Source organism: Caloenas nicobarica, chromosome 5 (genome assembly GCF_036013445.1).
Source record: "Caloenas nicobarica isolate bCalNic1 chromosome 5, bCalNic1.hap1, whole genome shotgun sequence".
In the NCBI taxonomy this organism is placed as follows: Eukaryota; Metazoa; Chordata; class Aves; order Columbiformes; family Columbidae; genus Caloenas; species Caloenas nicobarica.
In genome coordinates, this window is record NC_088249.1 from 66,241,669 (window position 1) to 66,265,201 (window position 23,533).

At 36.8% G+C, this 23,533-nt stretch overlaps 1 protein-coding gene across 10 annotated transcripts in view; it reads right to left on the reverse strand.

The window, feature by feature from the left end:
• The window catches only part of LOC135989945 (golgin subfamily B member 1-like), a 41,572-nt gene that overhangs the window by 9,337 nt on the left and 8,702 nt on the right, over positions 1 to 23,533 (reverse strand). For 3 of the 10 annotated variants that reach the window (XM_065637075.1, XM_065637077.1, XM_065637076.1), the window contains exons 8-22: positions 23,231 to 23,353; positions 22,931 to 23,044; positions 20,942 to 21,263; positions 20,475 to 20,584; positions 19,972 to 20,089; positions 19,625 to 19,716; positions 18,621 to 18,771; positions 15,529 to 15,638; positions 14,708 to 14,831; positions 13,755 to 13,888; positions 12,894 to 12,941; positions 12,130 to 12,239; positions 11,689 to 11,857; positions 11,218 to 11,322; positions 156 to 10,955 (exon numbers count right to left, since the gene is read on the reverse strand). In XM_065637075.1, the coding sequence (XP_065493147.1) occupies positions 156 to 10,955; positions 11,218 to 11,322; positions 11,689 to 11,857; positions 12,130 to 12,239; positions 12,894 to 12,941; positions 13,755 to 13,888; positions 14,708 to 14,831; positions 15,529 to 15,638; positions 18,621 to 18,771; positions 19,625 to 19,716; positions 19,972 to 20,089; positions 20,475 to 20,584; positions 20,942 to 21,263; positions 22,931 to 23,044; positions 23,231 to 23,353 (12,630 nt within the window). The remainder of the gene's footprint in view (positions 1 to 155; positions 10,956 to 11,217; positions 11,323 to 11,688; positions 11,858 to 12,129; positions 12,240 to 12,893; positions 12,942 to 13,754; positions 13,889 to 14,707; positions 14,832 to 15,528; positions 15,639 to 18,620; positions 18,772 to 19,624; positions 19,717 to 19,971; positions 20,090 to 20,474; positions 20,585 to 20,941; positions 21,264 to 22,930; positions 23,045 to 23,230; positions 23,354 to 23,533) is intronic. The other 7 variants (XM_065637080.1, XM_065637079.1, XM_065637085.1 and 4 more) reach the window with 7 other exon arrangements.

Here is a 23,533-nt window from a genome sequence, read left to right on the forward strand (position 1 = left end):
TAAGCTCCCCAAATCACAAGCATGCCTTCTCGAGTCACGCCATGTTTTCTTAGCACTCAGAGAATTTACAAAGTTAAACTTTAGAATCCATGCCTCTAAGCATTCTCCGCATAAAAAAAAATAATTACAGAGTGACGCAGCTAATTAAAACTTACCAGTCTTTCCCTATCGTTCTGAGCCGTATCCAAATTACTTTTAAAAGAATTTATCTCATTGATGCTGTGGCAACCAACAGGCAACGAAGCTGCGCCCTGTTTGGGTTCAGAAGTTACCTTCTGATTGCTGAGCTCCTGCAGCAATTTGTCTCGGTCATCCTGAAGACTGGCCATAGCCTTGGAAAACGCGTCAATCTGGTCAACATAATTCCCACAGGCGGATGAGAGCCTGCTCATCTCCATCTCCCGGCTGACTAACGTCCTACAGACACTTCCAATTTCATCAGCAATCTCATCAAGTGTAACCTTATCTGCAGCATCAAAAATAGCCCGATTCAGAAGAGAATTTTCTTTAAGCACACTGAGAAGATGCAATTTAAAGCCATTCAGTTCAGCCTCAAGTTCATCTCCTTTCTTTTTTTCAGTCTCTAGTTCAGAGGTGTATCTGCTCTGAAGAACCTTTAACTCCTCTATGATCCTATCTCGATCGTTTTGCAGAGCAGTCATCGCTTTCCCAAAGGCCTCGTTTTGGGACCTCAGCTCACTATTTTGAGTCTGAACTTCTAATATCATCTTCTCAGTAAGAGCATCAGATTCCTCTCCACGTCCAAGTGTCAAAAGGGCGTTACTGTATTCCTCATCTGCACCCTTAGTATTTCTGCCTCTTGATTTATTGATTTCCTGAACCTTCTTCTGAAGATTTTCTCCAAACTGTCCATTGGATACACGTTCTATTTTCTGAATGCTATCACTAGTTAGCAGTTTCTCTCCAGATTCAGAAACAAGTTTCTCTTTGTTTAATGATGCAATTAAAGATTCTAAATCATTTACTTTAGACACTAATTTTTTATTTTCATGTTCCCAAGATTCAGCAGTAGCCTTTTGCAGTTGATTGGAAAGTTGCATTTCTTTAATTTCTTTTTGAAGGTCATATTTTTCTTGTTCAAGGTTTTTAATGCAATCCAATTTCTGCTTAAGCAAGTCTTTCAGCTGATGGTCTTTCAGAGATAAAACCTGGTTAAGATCTTCCCTATACTTTATCAGTTGTGCACTTAGCATCGCGTTTTCAGAATGAAGATCGTCGATCTGATTGAGAAGCACCCTTAATTCTTGTTTCAAAGCGTTATTCTCACTTGCATTGCTAACTATAAGACTGTCCCGCTGATTTAAGACATCTTGGTGAAGATGTTCCAGTTGTTTGTATTTCGACAAAAGATCATCCCGATCGTTCTGAAGAGACGACATGGATTTTTTAAAGGCATCTATTTCACTGGCAACTGCAGCCTTATCTTGACCTGCTTTGTCCGCTTTCATCTGGAGATTCCTCAATTCATTTTCCATCCTCTGACATGACTCCTCAGATTGTTGTCTCTCTATCTGCAAAGACCTTAACTGAAGTTCATACTCTTCGATTTGTTTCCTATGTTGAGTTTGTACCTGAATCAGATAGTCAGAAATTTCATCACCTTTGGAAGAAATTAGTAAGGAAATTTCTTTGTCTTTATTATTTAGCATGATCTTCATTTGCTCAGAAACGGTAATCTGCTTTTGCAATTCAGCATTCATTTTTTCTTTCTCAACTACAAGCTCTTGCAGTTCTTGTTCCTGTCTCGTAAAATTAGTTTCCAGAGCTTTTATCTCTCTTCCTGCACTTTTACTATTCTCTATGAGACGATTAAGAGAATAATTTTCTTTCAGGAGTGTTTGCAAAGCTTCCTCTTTGGACTGAAGAAGACTCTCCAATTCTCGCTGCCTGTTTAGAAAAAATGTATTTTCTTCCTTTATTCTGCAGAGCTCTTCATAGCATTGTGCGTCGACAGATTTTTGCCTCAAGTACAGCTCATCCTTTGTTTCCTCCACCACAGAATATTTGATATTCAGCTCTTGAATCTGAGTCATTTTGCCTTTCAATTCATCCTGTAAAGACATTATTATTTTATTACTGTCTTCTATCTGTTTCTCTTTATTTTGGATGGCCTCTTTGAACTGCACTTCCCAGGTTTTCATTTCAGTGATGACTCTGTCCCGGTCATCCTGAAGAGAGGACATACACTTTGTAAAAGCAGCTAATCGTGCCAAAGCTGCATTCAAATCTGCCTGAAGTTTTTTGGTTTGAGAGTCCTTAATTCCAGCTTCCTCTTGCAAACCATGGATCTCACTAATTGCCCTCTCTTTTTCTCTCTGAAGGGCACCGTGTTTTTCCTCTAGGTTCAAAAGTTCTCTTTTGTGAACTGACTTTAATTGCTGAAGATTAAATTCCAATTCTCTCTCATATTCTCTCTTTTGAATTTGTAGTTTGTCTTCTTTCTTCTTAAGTTCTTTTCTCCACTTTAGATTCTCATCTGTAAGCCTGTCCACTTCATCCTTTAACTGATCCAACAAGTTCATTTGAGAAGAAAGCTGTCCCTTGAGATTATATATTTCTTCATTTGACTTTGCAAGCTTTTCTGATGTATTACTTAAGTCCTTTTCAAATTTTTCACTTTTTGACTGTGACAGTTTCACAGATCGTTCCAAATCCAGGATCAGCTCCTGGAACTTAATAGAATCCTTCTGCAAATGGTTGATCTCCTGCTGTTTCTCCTTTAAGAGTTCTTGCAATTCTTTCGTTTTGTTTTTACTTCCATTATTATCCCTCTGAGCACTTTTCACCTTTTCCTCAAACACTTTTACAAGGTGCAACTGCTGTTCTTCTTTTTCTCTAATCACATTACATTTTTCTGCCTTTAATTCTTCCAGTTGGTGTAACAGCAGGTTATTCTGTACCTGTGCTGATTTCATCCTATCAGTAAGATGATCAATCTTTTTCACATGATTAAGCAATTCTGTCTCAAGAAATTCTCTCTCATTCTTTACTTTGTAAGAACTTTCTTGTACATTTTCTAATTCTTCCTGTAACAGACATTTATCATCCTCTAAAATCTTAACTTTTTCATTCAGGTTAATAATTTCTTGTGTAAGACTTTTACATTCCATGTCCAGCTTTGTTAGACAATGATTTTTATGGTCTAAAGACTTTTCGGTTTCTTTTGCTTTTTCTGAAATTAATTTAATTTCTTGTTCCAGGACAAGCACATCTTGTTCTTTTTCAGAGAGTTTATCCTTTAACGTATTAACGTCCTTTAACAATGATTCCTTCTCATATAACGCATCATCGATTTTAGATTGTGTATCATTTTGGTACACTTCCATCTGAACTTGGAGCTCTCCCAAAGCTGCTTTAGTTACAGTGATGTTATTATGAAGGATATCATTTTCATTCTGAATTTTCTCTAAAGCCTGCTTTAAATTTTCAGAAGTTTGTTTCAGCTGCTCATTTTCCTCCATTAGCTGATGATTCTGTTCAGTGAGGTCATGAAGACGATCCTGGTGTTCTTGCATCCTTGCCTCTTGCTCACATATCTGCCTTTCTGCTTTACGTTGTAATTCATCAACTTCCATTTTCTTGGATTCGCTGAGTTGCTTCAGTTGATTCTTAATAACCTCATTTTTGTCAATAACTTTTTGTAAATGCTTCTCAAGAGCCTCCTTCTCAGATTCTCCTTCCCTGAGTCTTTGAACAGCCTCTTGCTTCTCTTTTCTAGTGAGATCAATAACTTGCCTCATATCTGCTATTTTACTACTGATATTCTCATAAGCCTGAAGAAGTGATTCATACTCCTGCTTTAATTCACTATGTTTAGCCTTCCATCCTGTTAATTCAACTGTCTGAGAATCTTTTAAGGTATTTAGTTGGAAAGAAAAGGCCTCTTTTTCCTGTACTATAGTCTCCATGGTGGATTTAAGACTTTCACATGCCGCGGTCAGGTTTTCATTTTCAGTCAACAGTCTGGCATTTTCAGAAACAAGGCTCTCCTCTTCAGACAACAGAGAAACACTACTGGAACTTTGTTTTTCTCTACCAAGCTCTAACAAGTGTTCAAGCATACCTGTCTTGTTCACCAGTTCTTCTCTTTCTAACATCAGCTGATCAATCTGGTCTTTTAGACATTTATTTTCTTTCAGGGCTTCTTTACGCGATATTAAAGCCGCCTGTAATTTTCTTTGAAGGCGCTCTTTGGACTTGTCTTCTGCTGTAGTTCTTTGCTCTTGTGGTTTAGAATCATTTCCATTTGCAGTTTTTGCCAGTGGTTCTTCAATCATTTGCATTTGTTTCTGGATCTGACATTCTGTTGCTTCTCTCAGTTTAGTTTTCCCAGAGTAATCTTTGCCAGTATCATTTTCTTCCTTAAACTCTTTGCATGACACTACAGGTTTACTCATCTCAGCCTTCTCACGTAGCATATGTAGCTCTGCCAGAAGTTTTTGATTTTCTTCACTGAAATGTTTTACCTCCTTTTTCGTATCAATAAGTTCCAAACTGGACTTTTCTAAACAACTGACAAGTTTCTCTTTTTCACCCTTCATTTCTTCAAACGCTGTTTTGTAATGGGAGGCTTCTTCTTGTCCCTTCTTTATAGCTTCATTTAATACTTCCTTTTCCAGATCAAGTTTATCTTTGAAATGCATGAGTGAACAATGCAATGCTTCTATTTCCTCGTCCTTTTCTGCAACCTCCTTCTCAGCTTCAATTCTCGATCTCTGCAGTTTCTCCTGGCTCATCCTGTAATCCTCTTCACTTTTTTTAATAAGCGCTTCTTTCTCATTATTCACACGTTCAAGCGCTGTCTTAACATCTATCGCTTCAGCCTCATAAGCTTTCAGCTTTTTCTGTATCTGCTTTATGTCCTCCAAGAAGCTGCCCTTACGTTGCTCTTGCTGTCTCAAAGAGTTTACGTTGACCGTTTCTTCTCTTTCATCACCAAATTCAACCGATATTTTTCTCAACTCTTTCTTTAACATTTCTGTTTCCTCCTGAAGTTTCGCATAATTACTTCTTAGTTCTTTCAGCTCGGTGTCTATATTCGTCCCTGAAGCAGTTGTGTTTTCCGACTCTTTTAAGGATGCAACCTGAACCTCGCTTCTTGGTTTGTCCGATTCCAAACTCCTTAGGTCAGTTGCTTCTTCTCCCAGCAGTGCTGCAGGTGAAGCCAGTTCTTTCCCTAGAGGATACTCTTCTAACTGATTACGGTCAACGTCTTTACATTTTGTTTGAAGAACTTCCCAGAGTGCTTTATATTCTTGTTTGAGTTGCTCGAGGTGGTTTTTTTGTTCATGAAAATCTGCTGCAAGTTTAGTGTGCTCTTCCCTTTCTTTCTGAATTTGTTTCATATCTTCTTCTCTGACCAAAAGCTCCCTCTGTAAGGCTTCCTTTTCCTTTTTTAATTGATTCATGACATTAACATCATTGTTGGGGTCTGTACACTTCTGCCTTTCCCCAGCACCTAAACCAGGATCCTCTGAACTCGAATTTTTCAAAAATTCTTCCTTCTTAACTTCAGACTTTGCCTTCTCAACAGCTAAGAGCGTCTGAGAACATTCCTCTTCATATGCACTTGCTTTTTCATCAAGCACAGATTGCATATGAGCAAGCATGCGGTCTTTCTCCTCTAAAGATTTTAGGTTCTGCTCACATATATTTTGTTTTTCAGCAATGACATCATTTAGTTTTGCAATGTTGTCCTTAAGTTCCTCTACGTAAGAGGCTTTTGAAGACAAAATCTCAGTCAAATCACTTATTTTGGCATCTTTTTCTAAAATTTGTTGCTTCAAAGTTCCAAGATGAGACTCAAAATCTTTATTTTGTACTTCAACTAGTTTCAGCTTGTCTGTTAACTCATTAACTTTTTTCAACAACTCCTCTGCTTTTTTTTGCTCTTTTTCTATTTCTTCCTGTCCACTCTTTTCTAGTTTCCCAACTTTTTGCATTAGATCTCTTCTTACTATCAATGCTGCTTGAAGTTTCTTTTTCAGGTTCTCTTTTTCCTTGCCCATTTTCTCAAGATTAAGCTGCATCTCTTCTTTTTCGTTCATTAAATCTTTAAACACAGCTTCTCTACTGCTTAACGTAACCTGACCGTGTTCCAGTTCTTTCTTACAATCCTCAAGTTCCTGCAACACTCGGTTTAGCTCTCCTACAGAACTATTATGAACAGCTTCAAGGTCTTGCAGTTTGCTATTTAATCTATTTCTCTCTTCAGAAAAATTCAGCATTTCATTAGACAATGATTCCATGATCTGGGTAACAGAACAGTCCTTTTCTTTCACTTGCTGGCTTAGACTAGAAATTAAATCCTTCTGCTGATTTACCTGGGAAGTTAAGTTTTTGACGAGTTGATCTTTTTCTCCTATTTCTTCAAGGAGACTTGCTACTTTTTTACCTTCAATGTGCAGTTTTTCTTGACTAGTTCTTACTATTTCTTCTGATTTAGCTATCTTTTCTTGAAGAAATTCAACCTGCTTATTTACTTCTGCAAAAGACTCTTCCCTCTCTTGCAAGACTGACTGTTGTTTACATAATGTTTCCTTGACTGTGACCATTTCTTTTGACAGACATTCAATTTCAGATTTGTATTTGCCCTCCATCTTTTCCATATCATTCTGCAGCAATTCCTTCTGCCTCTCAAGTGACTGCATACTTTTTAATTCATCTTTCAGGATGTCTATTTCTTTCTGTTTTTCTAAAAGCATCAGTTGCAATTGTTCTCCTTCTGTCTCTTTGCTCAAAATAGCAGTTATCAGAGCAGAGAATGTTTCCAACTGAATTTTACTATCAGTTAGCTGCAGTTCAGAATCTGAAGTCCGCGCCTCCTTTTCTTTACATAAAAGCCTACTACTAAGTAGTGGAGATAAGCTTTGAGTTAATTTCTGGTTTATAAGATCCAGCTCTTGCTGCAAAGACTGGATTTTGCTGTCCTTTGACCTCATTTCACTTTCTAAACTGCCCAATTGCTCAGTAAGATTATTATTTTGTAACGTTGCCCTATCAAGTTCTGCCACCCATTTGTTTTCTGAATCAAGTAGACTTTTTTCTAGAGTTTCAAATTTAAGTTCTAATTCAGAAAGTTCTTCACCCTTCACACTAACCTGCATCTGTAACTTCTCTTTTTCAGTCTTCATCTGCAGTTGAACAGCATCTATCTGCATCCTTGAAAACTTCTCACTGGTTTCTAGTTTTTCATTGATTTCTCGGAGCTCTTCCACTTTCCTTTGCAAATGATTTTGAGATGCAGTAAGTTCTGTGTTTTCAGCCTTCAGTTTATCAGTATCTTCCTGTAACAGATTTTTTTCTTCCTCTAAAGACTCTACCTGGCTCTGCAGACTACTTATTAAAAGTGCATTATCATGGCAGTCTTGAGATGATTTGGAATTTACATTGTCCAGCTCTAACTTCAAACATGCTATGTTATCCGCCTGTTCAATGCATTTCACACGCAGAGACTCTACAGCCAATTCTTTCTGCTGCAATTGTTCTTCCCACGTACTTATTTGGTCCAGTGCTTTTTGGTGTTCATTTTTCAGAGAGTCAAGTTCCAAAGTCAAAGAATCAATCTGCTTCTGATTAATATCGAGCTTCTCATTCTTCTTCTGCAATTCCTTAGTAAGGTTTTTCACGGCTGCGTCACTTTTCTCTAATTTTTCTCTGAGACCCTCAATCTCACTAGAAAGAACGCTAACGTCGCAATCTGCCAACTGCATACTGGTTTCTTTCTCCTTTAAAGAATTAAGCAGGCCAGCAATAACTTCTTCCTTTTTCCCAAGAGCCGCATTCAGCTCAGTTCTTAGCTCATCCTGTGCTTCAGTTTTCTCCTGAAGAGATAAAAGGGCATTTTCTTTCTCGTGGACCTGTTCTTTAGATTTCTGTAGTTCTTGTGTTAGTTCATCTACCTGACTTTGGAGCTCAGAGATTAAATTTGTTTTCTCTTCATCTTTCCTTGCATTCTCCTTCAGAGTACCGAGGAGACTTTTATTTTCCATAAGAGAGGATTCCTTTTCTGATAAGGACTGCTCCATCTCAATTATTACATTCTTCTGATGTTGTATTTCTTTTTGTAAATTCATGTTCACTTCCTCCAACTCTACCACCTGTTTCTTTACGACCTCACATTCATTCTCTTTCTCTTGAAGTTGTGTCTCTAAATTCTCACTAAACAATGAGATATTTTTGATGGTTAATTCTTTTTCTGAAACAAGCGCTTTTAATTGTTCTGCTTCAGAGGCTAAAAGCTCTAACTGTTTCTCCTGCAAAACAGAAGATTCCTGTACCTCAGAAAGCTGTGCTTTTAAACTGATGTATTCATCTAACTTTTGCTTTAAAGATTCATCCTTCTGTATAATTGCATCATTCAACTGGGATGATTTTTCTGTCACATTTCTAAGCTGATATTGAAGGTCAGAAATAACCTCCATATTCTCAGACAGTTGAACCCTCAGCACATCAGACTCTTCAGATTTATCTTTTAATAACTTTAATTCTTGGGTTTGCCTCTTAAATTCATTTTCTTTTTCCTGCATTGCATTTCTAAGCTGGCTAGTTTCAAAACCTAGGGCTTGTATTTGGTTTTGCAGATCTGAAATTATTTGCATATATTGCCCTTCTCCTGCCATTTTACTGTCTTTCATTTGCTGAATCAAAGCCTCCTTCTCAGAAAGGAGAACTTCTTTTTCTTCTAAGGCAGTTTCTAAGTTTTCTTTTTCAATCAACAGGCCATCAATTTGGTCCTTCAGAGCTAAAATATTATGACTCTGTTGGGACAAGTGTGAGGTTAAAGCAGCTACTTCGTCTGACTTTTTCATTACGGTAACATTAACTGTTTCAATGTCTGCTTTCAATTTTTCATTTTCCAGAGCTGCTGTATGTGCTTGTTGCCTTGCTGAAGTAATTTCAGACTGTTGCTGTACCAGCTGTGACTGAAGAACTTCACATTCCTGTGACTTTTTGCTCAATAAACTTGACAAGTCCTCCCTTACATGCTTAAGCACATCCACTTCTTTGCTTAAGAGCTGTAGCTGATTATTTAACGCTGTACTTTCCTCCATTTTTTCCAAAGCTTGCCTATGAAACTTCTCAAGTTCTGAACCCTGACTTCGTACAGTCAGGTCTCTTTCCTCTAGCAACTGAGACAACTTTGTTTTTTCATCTTCGAGATTTTTAATTCCATCCTGCAACTCGACAATACGAAATTTACTCTCTTCCATTTCCCTATGTAATGAATCATTTTGAAGGACTTTCTCTTCTAGAGACCTGTTTGCAGCTTCAAAATTCAAAGTTACGCTTTGAATTTGTTCCTGCAGTAGTGAATTCTCTTCCTTACTACGGCTGAGCTCTTGGATTAGGGTACTGCATTCAGATAACTTATTATTTAACATTTCTTCTTTCTTTATGTCTTTGTCTCTAGTATCCTTCAGCTGAATCAGAAGTGATTGCATTTGTTCACGCAACTGTTGTGTCTGTTCCTTGCTTTCACACAACTCACCAGCCAGCACATTACATTCCTTTGTTTTCTCCTGCAGCTGTTCTGCAACTGAATTTTCTTTTTGCTTGGCAAGTACTGAAAGTTGTTCAATCTCTTTTGCTAGAGTGTTTTTATCACAATTTAGTACTGAAAGAGTCTTTTCGTACTCAGCAGTGCTAACAGATAACTTTTTCTCTATTTCTGTGACAGCCTGGATTTCCTTTAACAATTCACATTCTTTTGCATCCAGGAGTTTGGACAAATTCTCATTTTCACTGATTAGCTGTTCCTTCTCTTTTTCCACCATATCTATACTTTTTTTCAGATATTCATTTGCTTTTATTTGCTCTGCCAATTTCTCTTCTTTCCCTTCAAGATCTGCCTGCAATTGCTTATTAGCTGAAGCTTTCTCCCGCGTCTCTATTTCCATCTTGTTAATTTGTTTATGTATTTCATTTAATTGGTTATTAAGTTCTTTGCAACACGTCTCTTTGGCTTTCAGATCGTCAGTTAATTTAAGTTTAGTCTCTTCATTTTGCTGCTCTAAAACCCCCAGCTTCTGCTCTAATGAGATAATAAACTCTTGTTTCTCTTGTAATTCTTTCTTAATTGTTTCCTGATGTTCAGTATGCTCTATAAGCTTCCTAGATAACTCAACCAACTCTTCATCTTTTTTAGCGTTTTCCAAAACCAGTTTGTTGTGTGAATCTTTAATTGTTTTTAACTCATTTTCAAGTGTCTGTGCTTTACTCTCTTTCTCTTTAAGCAAACTGTTCCATTTTTCCTTCAGAGTATTGTTTTCCTCAAGCTGAGATTTCAAATATTCAGTTTCTTTTCTTTGTTTGTCCTCCGTTTCTTGTAGCTTTTCAGATGATTTACTAATTTGCTCTTTCAGCAAAGTAATTTGTGATTCACACTCCGCGAGTTTGTTATGATATGCGACACTGTTGGCCTTGATTTCAGAACGGAGATCCTTAATTGTAATGCTGTTCTCACTGCTTTGTCTTAGTAATTCCTCATTTTCTTTGGTTTTAGCTTCATTCTCAGCTCTAACTCTTTCTAGTTCTAGTCTCATTGCATTACTCTCCTCAGAAAGCAGAGATATTTTCACACTTGCATCTCTTACATCAGCTGTTTGTACTTCTTTCAGTAAATGAGTTTCTCTTTCAGCCTTTGATAAAGCCTCTTCCATCCCTCGTATTTCTTCCTCTTTGCATTGCACGTGATGCTTCAGGACGAGAACCTGTTCAGAATATTCTGTCATACTCAAGGTCAGGACCGACATCTCCCTGTCTTTTTCTGCCAGCGCTTCCTTAAGATTATCAATTTCCCTTTCACATCTCTGGAGATCTTGAATAAGTTGGGATCTTTCCTCTAAATGGCTTGTATTCAATTTGTCAAGCTCTTCATTTGTCTGGTCCAGATCCAGCTGCATCGACTCCACCACACCGTCTTGTTTCAAAGTCTAAACATCAAGAAAACAATGTTACAATAATTCAAGGGAATTCAAGGGAAAATAGAAGTTACACTCACCCGTAGAAGGAGTATCTATCTGTACCCAACTGTACAGTCACACGATAGCCACGTTATTCTTTAGATTGTTTTAGTATACTGACAGTTTAGTGCATAAAGTTTTTAGCAGCTAATGCTGGCATTTTGCTGAAGTTTAAAAGGACCATGTCAAAAGAACATCGAATTTCTTCTCTCACTTTATTTGAATGAGTTACCTTTTCCTTCAGTGTAGAGACTTTTTCCGTCAGATCGCTGATGATGGTTTTCTGCTCAGTGTTCTCCACTTCATAGACGCTGCATTTCTTTAAGGCTTCATTCAGCTTTGCATTAAGAATAAAAGTCAATGCGACAGAAATACATAGAATTACATTGAAATCGTGATGTTAGAGTTGCAAGATTGAATTTATATAACAGTGGAATTTATACTTTGAAATTAATAAATGAGGATAACTTATCACCCAAATACAACATAAACACGTGCATGTAAAGCTCTGTGTTGGGTCTAAGAAATCCTTACATCGAACTTAAAGCAAAGCTATTACACAAAGTGAAGAAAACAGTAAAGAAACAGAGCAAAAATCTTCAGATAGGGAAAAATGGCAATATTACTGCTGATATACAAAGTTACGGCAAATGGTCATCAGTTCTAATAAATTAAATACTATTGAACAATAACTGTAACTCACTTTTTGCTCCGTATGCACAAACTTTTCACCAAGCTCTTTGTTCAGAAGATCCTTTTCTTGAAGCTGTTTCCTCAAAGTTTCAATTTGTTCTAGTTTGTCCGTCGTGCTCAACAGTTTTTGCTCTTTTTCTCCAAGTGAAGTTTCAAGGAAGCTATTTCTGTCACTTAATCTAAGAAGAAAACATGTATTTAGATATTTTGAAAAAAAAGCTTGCTTTAAGTTTCATAGACTTATTAGCCCCAAACTATGGTCCTAAAGGAACGATCATGTTTGCACTTTCCATTTAAATTTGCAAGTACAGAAATAAAATTGCTGCAAACAGAAGCAGGAATCAATAACACTTTTTCAAGTGTTTTAAGATATTATACTTCTCATTAGAAGTTTAAACTTAAAGCAAAAAAAGCTAATCCTGTATGGAGCTGTAGAGAACACGTATTTTACCCTTTAAGCTGCTCATTCAAGCTGGAGATCAGAATTTGATGCTTTTCTGCATCTCGCATTTGTTGGTTGCGTAACTGGGTGAGCTGAGTTTGCAAACGTTCATTTTCACTCTGCAACAAAATAATAAAGAAGAGGATTATCACCTGCAAACAACCAGAGTAACGCAAGACAACTGGAGTCATGGAAACCTGATCCTTCAGGAGACCCACATCCTGCGCTGTAGTAAAGACCGTTATTCTAGCACTTCAGCCGATACCAGTGCAAAATATAACACTGATACCACAAGGTCAGATGCGATATTAGTTCAAATAGATGCAACCCACCTTTCAGAAACATCTCCTGTACACCCAAAACGCCACACACACGCACTGTGTTAAGGCAGCTTACTTGTCTTAACAGGGGAAGCTACTGCTTTGAAAAAATACTTTCCTCATTGGTTGGAAGACAGTATCAAACTTGCAATTTTGGGTTTTTTTTCTTATTTTTTTCAGGTTGAGGGAATGCAAACACCTGCATATGGGGGATTGTGAAAAAAAGAGAAGGGAAGCAAGCTTCATTCACACAGCTTTTGTTTTGTTAACACAGTACAAACCTACTCTAGCCAGATCCACTGCACCAATTCAAAAATAAAACCACCAAAAAAACCTGAAAGCAGCAACCAAAAGCAGAACACAAATCCAGAATCAACAGCAAACAGGACAAACGGGGCAAACTTGTCACCTCTAATGACAATACGCTAGTATTTTGGAGGAGGCAGAACACACCTGCACCGCCCTCAATAGCTGCCCTTCTTCATCTACACCAAACGTTACCTGCATTGAAAGGCTTTGTTATAAGATTCTCAAGTAATGATTAACATAAGGTATCTTTCATCTTAAAATCATTAATTCTTTTTCCTATATGTGCAACTGAACAGAAGAAGAACTATCAAGAATGCACCAAGCCCGAAGGAGTTTGAGTAAGAGATCAATCACATCATTTAGTGAAAAGAAGGTTTACTAATTATCAACCATAGTGACTTGTCAGTCAGACAATATTAGAAATAACTTTTCTGATAAATATTTACTTTACTGTTCCTTTTGGTACCTTCATTGAATAATTTTACATCAAATTAATACACATGGGTTAGATTGTGTACATATATATATAAAAATATTATTTTTATATATTTACAGAGTTTCTTTTCTATAGATGTGTCTGCATATATATTAAAAAAACCTCATACACATACACACACATTTATATAAAAGAAATCTGAGTGATGCAAAAAGAGCGAGACTTATGCCAGTATTAACAAAATCTAATTCTGGACCTTATGACAAAGTCCCCTAACAAAGGGGGCAAAAAGGCAACAAAACATGTTGCCTTTTACTATGTTTACTATGTTTCTAAAACAAATAACGAAACTTACTTCCAAACAAGTTTCTCTGCGAGACGACTTTTGCTTCAACTTCAGAGCATAATATAGTATGTGCACACTCTCTGCCAACATAATTACGAGGTATAAACCAGGCTTTAGACATTTTTGCTAGCTGCAAATTGATGTTTTTGTCTCATTGTAGGCTATGATCATAAGAAGATAAGCAGAGAATAAAATGACTCTCCACGCAACTCCAAAAGCTCACCTGCAGAGCCTCCATTCTACCTTGGAGCTGCAATCGATCTTCCAAATCCTGACAACGCTCTTCTAGAAAAAGAATTTGTTCCTGCAGCTGATTTCTTTCCAATTCCAACTCTTCAACCACACTCCGCAAACCTACTTAGGTCAAAGAAGAAAAATTATTTCAAGAAAGGCATACTAAAATTCCTGAGGTTTAGAAATGCTTTCAGCTTTTTATTCATGATTCCCAGCAGTGTTGGGCAGAATCGGATCTCGACCATTTCCAGTGGTAATGCCTGAGGCCCTGCATTTCCAAAAATTAGACACCAAAAGTACCCTTAACGCTAAAAAAAACAAAATAAAGGGCTCAAGAACTCAGAGAACCTGGCGGAAATATTCTAAACAATATTGTCGCTGGTGTTACTTTAATCACAAACTAATTATGTACTTGCAGGATCAGATCTTAAGCACTTATTAATAAACCAAGTAAACTAGTCTATATGAAAATTTGCAAGTGAGTTCATTCCATTTTAACAAGAAGATATATTTGCAGTCTTTACCACAAATATAAAACATTTGTATGGAAAAAAAATTATTTTTAAATTAAAAATATACAATGATGGAATGCAATTCTCGTTTGCAACATAACAATTATATAGATTGAACACGCATTCACAGGAACAAGACTTATAACTTAAAAAAACACATGATCTTGCCACATAGGATGTTTCATGGGCACCAAAGCTCAAACAATTACAGTGTTTAGCCATATTTATATTCTGCTTCTGAACCAAAACTAGGCAGTTCATCCAGCACGCACATGCTTTAAAATGAAAAGGAAGAAAATGCAAGCCAAAAAAAATTCAACGAAGATTAGGATATACCACAAATGGGTTGTTAGTTGAATTTGAAAACAAAAATAGACGCAAACTACAGATGCTGTGCATGCTTTAATAAACTGTCTAGTCGCTATCACACCTGCGTTAGGTGAAGTGTACTCTGGCCACCAACCTCCCATGTTTTCTCCTTCAGTGGGATCAGTGTTATCCAAGGTGACGTTCAATTCTTGGAAGCATTCTTTTCTGTCAAAGCTGTATTCTTCCTACAATCAAAACATGAGAATGAAGCTTAATTAAAAGAAGAAAGGAAGCAAAGGTAAAATACATATTCTGTTTTTAAAAGCATAGTCTCAATTAGAAGTCCTAAACTCAGCAACTATGTTTGGATACCTAGATCAGTCCCCTGATTTCTACACTTAGTAGGGTCCCCTGAATCTCAGGGTACAGTATCATAGTTAACATAAAATCATTCTTTCAATGATATTTTAATGTGACGATGACACCCTAATTCTTCTTACAAAAGATGATCACTTATTCCTTCAAGTTACAGCCCCAGCTACCTAGAAACACACCTGAATGAACTGACACCACTTACTAATTATTCATTAAAGCTCCACCAAAGAGACTTGCAAAGATGGTATCTAAGCCAAAAATGGCCTTAACATATTAAGCACGCAGGTAGCTTCCAGCACGTGAATTACCCCAGAGGGAAACTCATTATTTTTCAATGTAAAATTAAGTAGACTCACTACTCAAGGCATAAAGAGGTGTGATGCCGTTGGAATTTCTCATCTTCCAGCTACATGGGCAATCATTACATTTTCCAAAGTTTTCAGTTACGTAACTAATCTAAGTTCTTAAGGCCTTAATATATTTAACCGCAAAGTAGCACATTAATAGTAATTTTGGTATTTTTATTAACATACAAGTGAGGATAAGGTGTTATATGTTTTAACCCACCTGAAGCTTCCTGCTGGGCTGGTTGCCTTTCCTCCTGTCCCGCTGCAGCCGGCCCATCCCTGGAGCTGCCGCCAGTTCCTCCTCCAGCTCCTGTTGCCCTGAGACCATGGCTGGATCAGAGCAGCCAGGAAAGAACCAGTCATCCTCAATCAGTTTTGTGCCACAGGAAAGCAGTGACATTTATATCAGACGCTACTACGTAAGAAGAGACCAGAGACAGGCTGAGGTCCCTACGAATGACTGACAGGAACAAGATTAAAGAAGCAACTCGTTGCGTTCACCTTGTCATTTCCCTCCAACGTTACTATGTAGGACATAAGAATAAAGTCTGCAAATCTCACTAAGAAGCAGCAAATTGAAGTCTGACTTTACTACTTCACCAGCTCTAAGTGAAAACTTTATACAGGAGACTGGAAAGGGTGAGGTTATGCTGATACTAAAAAAAAAAAAAGAATGCCAACCAATTAAAAGGCCAAATTATATCTTGTTCCAATTTACCAGGTTAAAATATACTTAATTTGTATGACAAAGGCATCAGCTGAGACAGCTGTAGTTTTTATAATCTGAACAATCACATTCATTTTTATGGAAATGACATGTGCCCCTTTCGACTTTAATTTTAGTAGGAGCTACAAAGCCAGATAATCTGAGCAAGTCACAAGCACGTGTTACACTGCAAACTGCATCAAACCACCTCATAATAAATTAATAACATCATTCTTTTTAAGTCAAATGCAGATTGACTTGTAAATAAACACACTGGATAAATTCAGAGTATGAAAGCTTAGGTGTGCGTCCTGTTCATTGTTAGAAATTATTTTTCATTTAAAGTACATTCCCATCTGTTTTGTGATATGACAAAACATGTTTGGGGTAACAGACTTGGAAATAAGATGTTTCATGCAAAGCAGACAAAACAGAGCAGCCAGAAAAAAGAAAAGAAAGTAAGGGTGGCTCCATACTCTAATTGAAGATTAGATTAATTAATAATGGCAAATTTAGCTTGCAATTTAACCACATTACTCCTCAGTTGTCCTCACAGCGTGCAAATCTCAGAGAACTTATGTCGATGCATCTGTGAGGTAAATACAGAAATTATTTAGAGATTCAGCCCTGCTGTGAACACTCAGCTCTCATCTGGACTGCCCAAGGAGTATTTATACCACAAATGTCATTAACACACCATTCTGTAACACCTATTAGATGTAAATTCTTCCTGTAATATTTCAACATTACATACTTAACATATTGTCAGCAAAGATTAGAGGAAAAATGCTAAAGAAAAAAAATTAATGACCCTTTTAAAGTAGAACTGCTAAGTAGGATTTTACTTCTCGTTTTAATTACACTTTGGCGTCTGGCACTGCCACTTTATCAGCTTTCATTATACACACACTTGTTTATTTTCAAGTAAAGATTTTACTATTTTCTGCAATTTATGGGATGGACTATAATTGGTTTTTTTTAAATACAACTGAATTTCAAGTACTACTAAACATATTCAAACAAACTTGATTCTTACTTAGTCACAACCACTTGCAGCAAGCCAAGATTTTTTGCTCTAGATAAGGTTACAACATAAATATGGAGTCAGCTCTTACTACAAAGAAAACTGAAGAAAAGATGGTTCGGTTAATATAAAGGAAGAAAGAGGTATTGCAAGGCAGAAAAAAAAGGCAAATTAAAACCAGCACTTGTTACACATGTTGCTAAAACCCACATACCATCAATGGCAAATCTCATAAGGTACCGCTGGCCATTTCCTCCAAACAAGCAACAACGGAAGAAACAGGCAGCGGTACCTGACAAGTTGCCATCGCTGCAGGAACCTGCATGCACAAAACTGATGGGAAACTGCTCTCCCTGGCTGACCAAATCGCAGTGGAGGGCAGGAGCGGAGGGGAAGGGACGCTGAGGGCTCGGCAGGTGGAACGGCAGGAAAAAAAAAAAAAAGAAACAGAAAGGTCATGCTTATCCCAAGGGGAAAAAAAAATGCAAAATTAAACACAGGATGGCGCAGATGAAATTTTCCAACTGTTATTAATATTGCATGGGGATCTGTAGTTACCACAGATGAAACAACAGGTTGTTTTAATGAAGGAAATATTATTCTCTTCCGATTCTAAAGGATTACAGGCGTAAATTGCTCAAAAAGAAGAGACATGACCCTTAAAACATTTCTGTGCTTACACGTGGAACTTTCAAACTGATCATGTAAATGAAAAATAATTCAATCGCAGGTTAAAAACATTTGGCTCAAATTAACTAACTGGATTAATTATGATGATAAGTTGTAGAAGTTAAAATTTGCCATTAATCCCCCCCCAGTTAACTAACAGGACACAAATTATAATATAGTACCAGATGGCATGGAAAAAAAACCAGTAAAAACTATCCGAAATTTAACCAGACTTTTATAAGTTTTAAGAGAAGCTGCTTCACTTTCTCATCATCTGTTTTGTTAATAATCTAGAAAACTATAAAACCTGAGATTACTTGGAATATTTTTTTCTGTAATTTAATACCTTTATCTAGCTCCAAACCATTGCCAGTTAATGTTATTCAGCTGACCTATCAAGTGATGCTTACTAACAGATTACTAAATATTCTAAGAAAGGTTTCTAATTCATTCCATTTAAAGAGAAACTCTGTCTCAGGTACAATTTACTAAAGCATCACCCTTATTAATCAAATTCTAACCAACACTATCGTTGCCCACACCTTGATCGGTTGTTCTGGGCAAGCAGCTTTAAGAATAATTTAATATTTCCATGGTGAACTTTTTAACATTGATCATTCATGTACAGACAAGAAGCTTTTGAAGTTCAAGCAGTCTCACAGAGCAGCAACTCAGATGGCAAACAGAACAAGCACATCCGTTCATAAAAACGATGCAAAAAAAAAAAAAAAAACTGAGTCCATGAAAAACAGGTTTAAGGAAATAGGAAAAAGGAGAAATTGCAAATTTAAGCAATTTCACTAACTACAGAAATCAGCCACAGTGGCGTGCTGTCAATTCGGTCTGAAGTACAGAAGACCCACACACATGTATGTAGAAATACGATAATTTTATCGTAAATAAAACAATTCACCTTCTCTCTCCTCCTCAATCTGAGCCATTCTCAAGGCAATGGCAGATTTCTCTTCTCTGACTTGCTCACGAGACTCCTCGGACTCTGCGACGTTTTCTTGCCACTCCAGGAGGTGACTCTGCAGTTCATCCACGCTGCCCGATTCACTGGCCTAATCACAGAAATTGCACATGAAAACATATTTACCAAATCCCACCGCAAACAGAAATAACATTTTAAGTTGGCAAACCATTCACAGAGAAAACAATTCATTATAATTTACCACTTCGCACAAACATAGATCTACGAAAGTGATAATTCTATTGTAGGTTATGTAAAAAGCAAGAGTCACCACTTTACAAAGTAAAGTTACATTTCTAATCTGAAATATTTTTAAACTGAAAATGGCTGTTTTAAGCAAAATTGCACATTTTATCTTAGCAATGTTTCGAAGTAAAACAATATTCAACTGTCTTTTTGTAGGATAACAAGTCTCTATTAATTTTTTCCGTGAACAGTAAAAATGTTTCTGTCTTCTCATCAAACTATTTTTTAAGATTTTACCAAGAACAAAACCAAAATGTCTCCACAAAATTTGTAATAAAAAGTTATTTTGTAGAGAAATATAATTAACTGTTTCAAACTGGCTCTGCCGCTAGGGCTGTACAAAGTTATCATGATTAATGTCTATTGTTAATCCATTTGTCCAGCTTACAGCTTTTATTTCCTTATGGAAACTTGACAAAATAACAGCCACACTTTGAAGACTCATGTTAATGTACCTAAATAAATAGTAAACTGCTTGGAAAAATATATTTTTAGGTATGTGGAAAAAGTAAGTAGAAATCAATCTTTTTAAATAACTCAAAACTTGTCAGCTTGCTATCCTACCAAACAGCCACTAACAATTCCATATATCACCCAATTAATTTTCAGCTCCAAAATCCAGCTAATACACTTTTCAAAGTCTAATTAGCACTGTTGGAGTTAATCAGTGACTCCTACAAATCGATTTTCAAGTAAACCTGTGAAGCTGCTCTCTTGGTCACTTGGTCAAGGTCAGCCTGCAACTTCCTTTGCTGCTCTTCATAGACTTCCAGCTTTGCTAGCAATTCTTCTGTAAAAACATAATAATTTGGGCTCGTTAGGACACAAAACGAACCGGAAGATCAATAAAAATTTAAAAGAAATATTCTAAATGAAAACTTGCATAATAATTCACTTCAGTGAGAAGGCCTCTGTTGGGCTGTGCTGTCCATCTACCCATAAAATTCACTCCTTGATCATTAAATATTGATGAGTGCTTTAAATCTAACCTGCTAACAATTTAGGCTGGTGAACTGAAAATTCTACCATAGATATTTTTTCTCACCATTTTGAGTTCTGATTTCACATAATGACTGCAGTTTTGACTGTAATTCTTCATTTTCAATTTCTAATTCTGAGACGCGATTGTTCAAGGTAGATACATCATTATTCTTTGATGAAAACTAGAAGAAAAAATAGTTAACGAGTTTTTCAAATGCACCAAAACACCAGAAACACAGCAAAGCCAGTGCAACTTCTTTTTCCTGAACTTCTAGTAAGATATAGAATACCTGTTTTTCTAATATTTGGAAGCTCAATAAACTAATCTCTAACAAATTTACTCCTGAATGTTGGTAACAACAGTTTGTACTGGTTTTTGTTAAAACTCATCCTGTATCAACATTTTATGCCTGTTCAATTTTATACATTTATTCATATATAAAGATACTTTGAATAAGTTATTTTAATATTCTATTTACCCTCACATTTTAATTTTTTCAGCCAAACCTCCCAAGCACAGTAGCTTTAAAAATAGGCATGCAATATTAAACGTAATGTTACACATACAATTTTTAATTCATCCTCCAGTTGTTTGATCCTTGCTTTAGACCAAGCCTTCATTTTCAGAAACTTTGCTTCAGATTTACTGGCCTCTTCTGTTTTCAGTTTCACTTGCACTAAGAAATCAAGACACAAAAAAGTATTTAAAACCCTAGAAAGATTATTAATACAGACTTATGTTTAATTCCTTTAGCAACTGGAAGTTATACACTCACACAAGACAACTGCATCTAAAGAATAATACAACACTAAGAAATGTAGTGAGAAATTTACAGTTTGTGTGATTATCTTGGTATTTCTATCCTTCATTATTATAGTTTTTCATCACAGGCACTTTTTAATTAGAGTGGCAATAACTCTTCCACCAAATTTAATGCCATTCTACTTGCAACAGGTAGGAAACGAGCATAGAATATGTAATAGTATGTGGCAAAAAAAAACGTTAATAGCTAACAACTGGTTAAATGGGCTACCTTCTAAATCTTCCATCCTCTCTTTGGTTATAGACTCCAGCTCTTTAACTCCTTTTGAGTCAGTCTGTCCACTACTGCTTAATTCTGCCACTTGTTTCTTAAGCTGAACCAGGGCCTGATCCTTCTCTTGCAGCTCAGTTTCATGTTTCTCTTGAATTTCATGCAGTTCAGCATTATATTTCTCCTTAACTTTTGTCATTTCAAGCTCATGTTTCTCCATCATGTCTCTTAACTGGGCTCTCATTACATGTTTCTCAGCATCCAGTTTAGACTGGAGGTTTTCTTTTTCAGACAGAAGACGTTTCAGGTTTTCATTTATCTCCTGGAAAAAAAAAAAAAAAAAAAAAGAAAGAAAAAAAATCAAAAACCACCTTTATATTTTAATGCAAAATATTTTTAGTACCACTCTTGAATATTATATCTGTATTCCTACATATATTATAATGGAAAATCAGGGCTACTGTTGGTAACTTGGCTGTACTGCAAGAACTACTCAGCTCTGACTTTCCAAGACAGAAGTGGAGACTTGAGCAAAACGGCATCACTATTTGAGTGCCAACTACATCCAACCACTCCCACAGGTGAAAATTGAATAAAGAAGAATGTTTGATTCTACAGAATATAAAGAAAAATCAAGCAAACAGATCTCTAACACTGATCCCAAAGTTTAACAATGCCACCCAGGTGACGTCACCTACAGAAATTAAAATTACAGTTGTTAAACTGATCTAGTTCTTCTTGACAGGCTGACTAGTTCCACATTAGTGCTTTTAGTGCCTTAAGCTACTTATTTTAATGCACAAAAAGTAGAAAATATTACAGATCACTGTAACAGAGCAGTCCACTCACATTAGACCTGTTGTTCAAAAAACTACTTTCATGATACGTTAACCTAGGAAGATAAAACATCCAGGTAAAGAAGCTGTGCAGAACAGCAGAGGGAACATTTCCAAACTATGGTTAAAATTGCTTATGTAAATAAAGCAAAGTTTCCTGCTTTTTTAATACTAAAGATGAGATTCCATTACAGTTTAAAGTGGCTTAAGCTCATGTTGCCATAGTCAAACCTTCCCCCATTTCTGTCCCCCACACACACCAGCACAAGGTACCATCAGTTCTTGCAGAGCATCACTGTAGGAAGATGCATCTAACCCAAAATTTACAAAAAAAGCACACAAAAAAACCTGCATAAGGCAGGAGGCATAACAAATGGGAAGGACTAATTAAACAGGCTTAAACTACCTTGGATCTTAACTACATGAGCAAGACATCTACCTGGGTACATAGCTAAAAATATTTCTAGTAAGATTCTGATTCTGGCAGCCCTCTTGGTAAGCGGAAATTTTTTTGGAAATAGTATAGCTAAAATGCTGGATTTGGCACAGCCCAGACAGGCTACAATGCATTTGCTCCAGCAAAGAGTCCCAAAAGCCTTTCGGAGAGACTGCAACCTCCTTTTTCTACGCTGCTGAACTGAAGCAGCAACACCCAAAGGCTGTAATCAGAGTTCATGCGAGGTGCTTAAACACAAAGAACCTTGATCAGGTATTGCTTTTGCAATCAACAGAAATCCAGCAAAAGGAAAGGCACACTACTAGCAAAACACTCTCTTGGTGGGGGGGGGGGGGGCGGGAAAAGCAGCCTGTTTTGGGGCTCACTCTAGACTCTAACTAGAGATGCTGAAATCTTTTGACAGCAAAAAGTCTTCCCTAAGTGCCTTTGGCAAATTCCCAAAACAAATCAAGACAAACTGCGGGTGAAAGTTGACAGGTTTATATTTTATAGACTCTACCTCTCCTTTAAGGTCATTTCCTACCTGAAATTAATATTTGTTTGCACAACTATGGTTGCATTATTAGCACATGTTGAAGCCTCCCAGAGAACTGCCTAAATATTTTATGCAAAATTATCTTTTGCGCACAACCAAATAGCTTTTTCAACTTGTATTTGACCTGATGAGTTTAGGTGTGTGCGTCTGCTGTTTCTTACTTTCAATTCCTGGTCCTTGGCATCCAGTTCTTTTTGCAAGACATCTATCACCTGTGTCCTTCCCAGCATGACTTCTTCTTTTTCATGGAGCTTCTGTTTCAAGGCCTTTAGTAGCTAACAAAACAAACAAAAAAAATCAAGTAATCAATAAAGGAGTTAAAACTTTCAGATTACAAAGACTTACCTTTATTTTCCCAACCTGACATCTGAACTGTGCCGCAGAGGTTTGTAATTTCACGATTCTAAATTCCCATGTGTACCTAAATCAAAGCAAGCTACTGAGTTTCCAAAGCAACGTACTTGTTCCAGGTCAGCACTAGCATCAGATTTAGCAGCTAATTTAAAGAGCTCCTGCTCATGCTTTTGTCTCTGTTCTTCCAGTTCCTTTTCCTTTTCCTGGATAATATCTTGAAGCATATGTACCTAAAAGCACATAAAAAGTAAATATGAAACCAGTCCACAAACGCAGAGTAAAAGCACTGAATTCTCTAACTAAAGGTACAGCAAGATAGTGTATTCTACCTTAAGTCCCAATTTTGCTGCCTCCCAAGAGTAAAGGTGTGCCGGGCAGCTCACGGCACAAGAGAAGGTGACCTGGCAAAC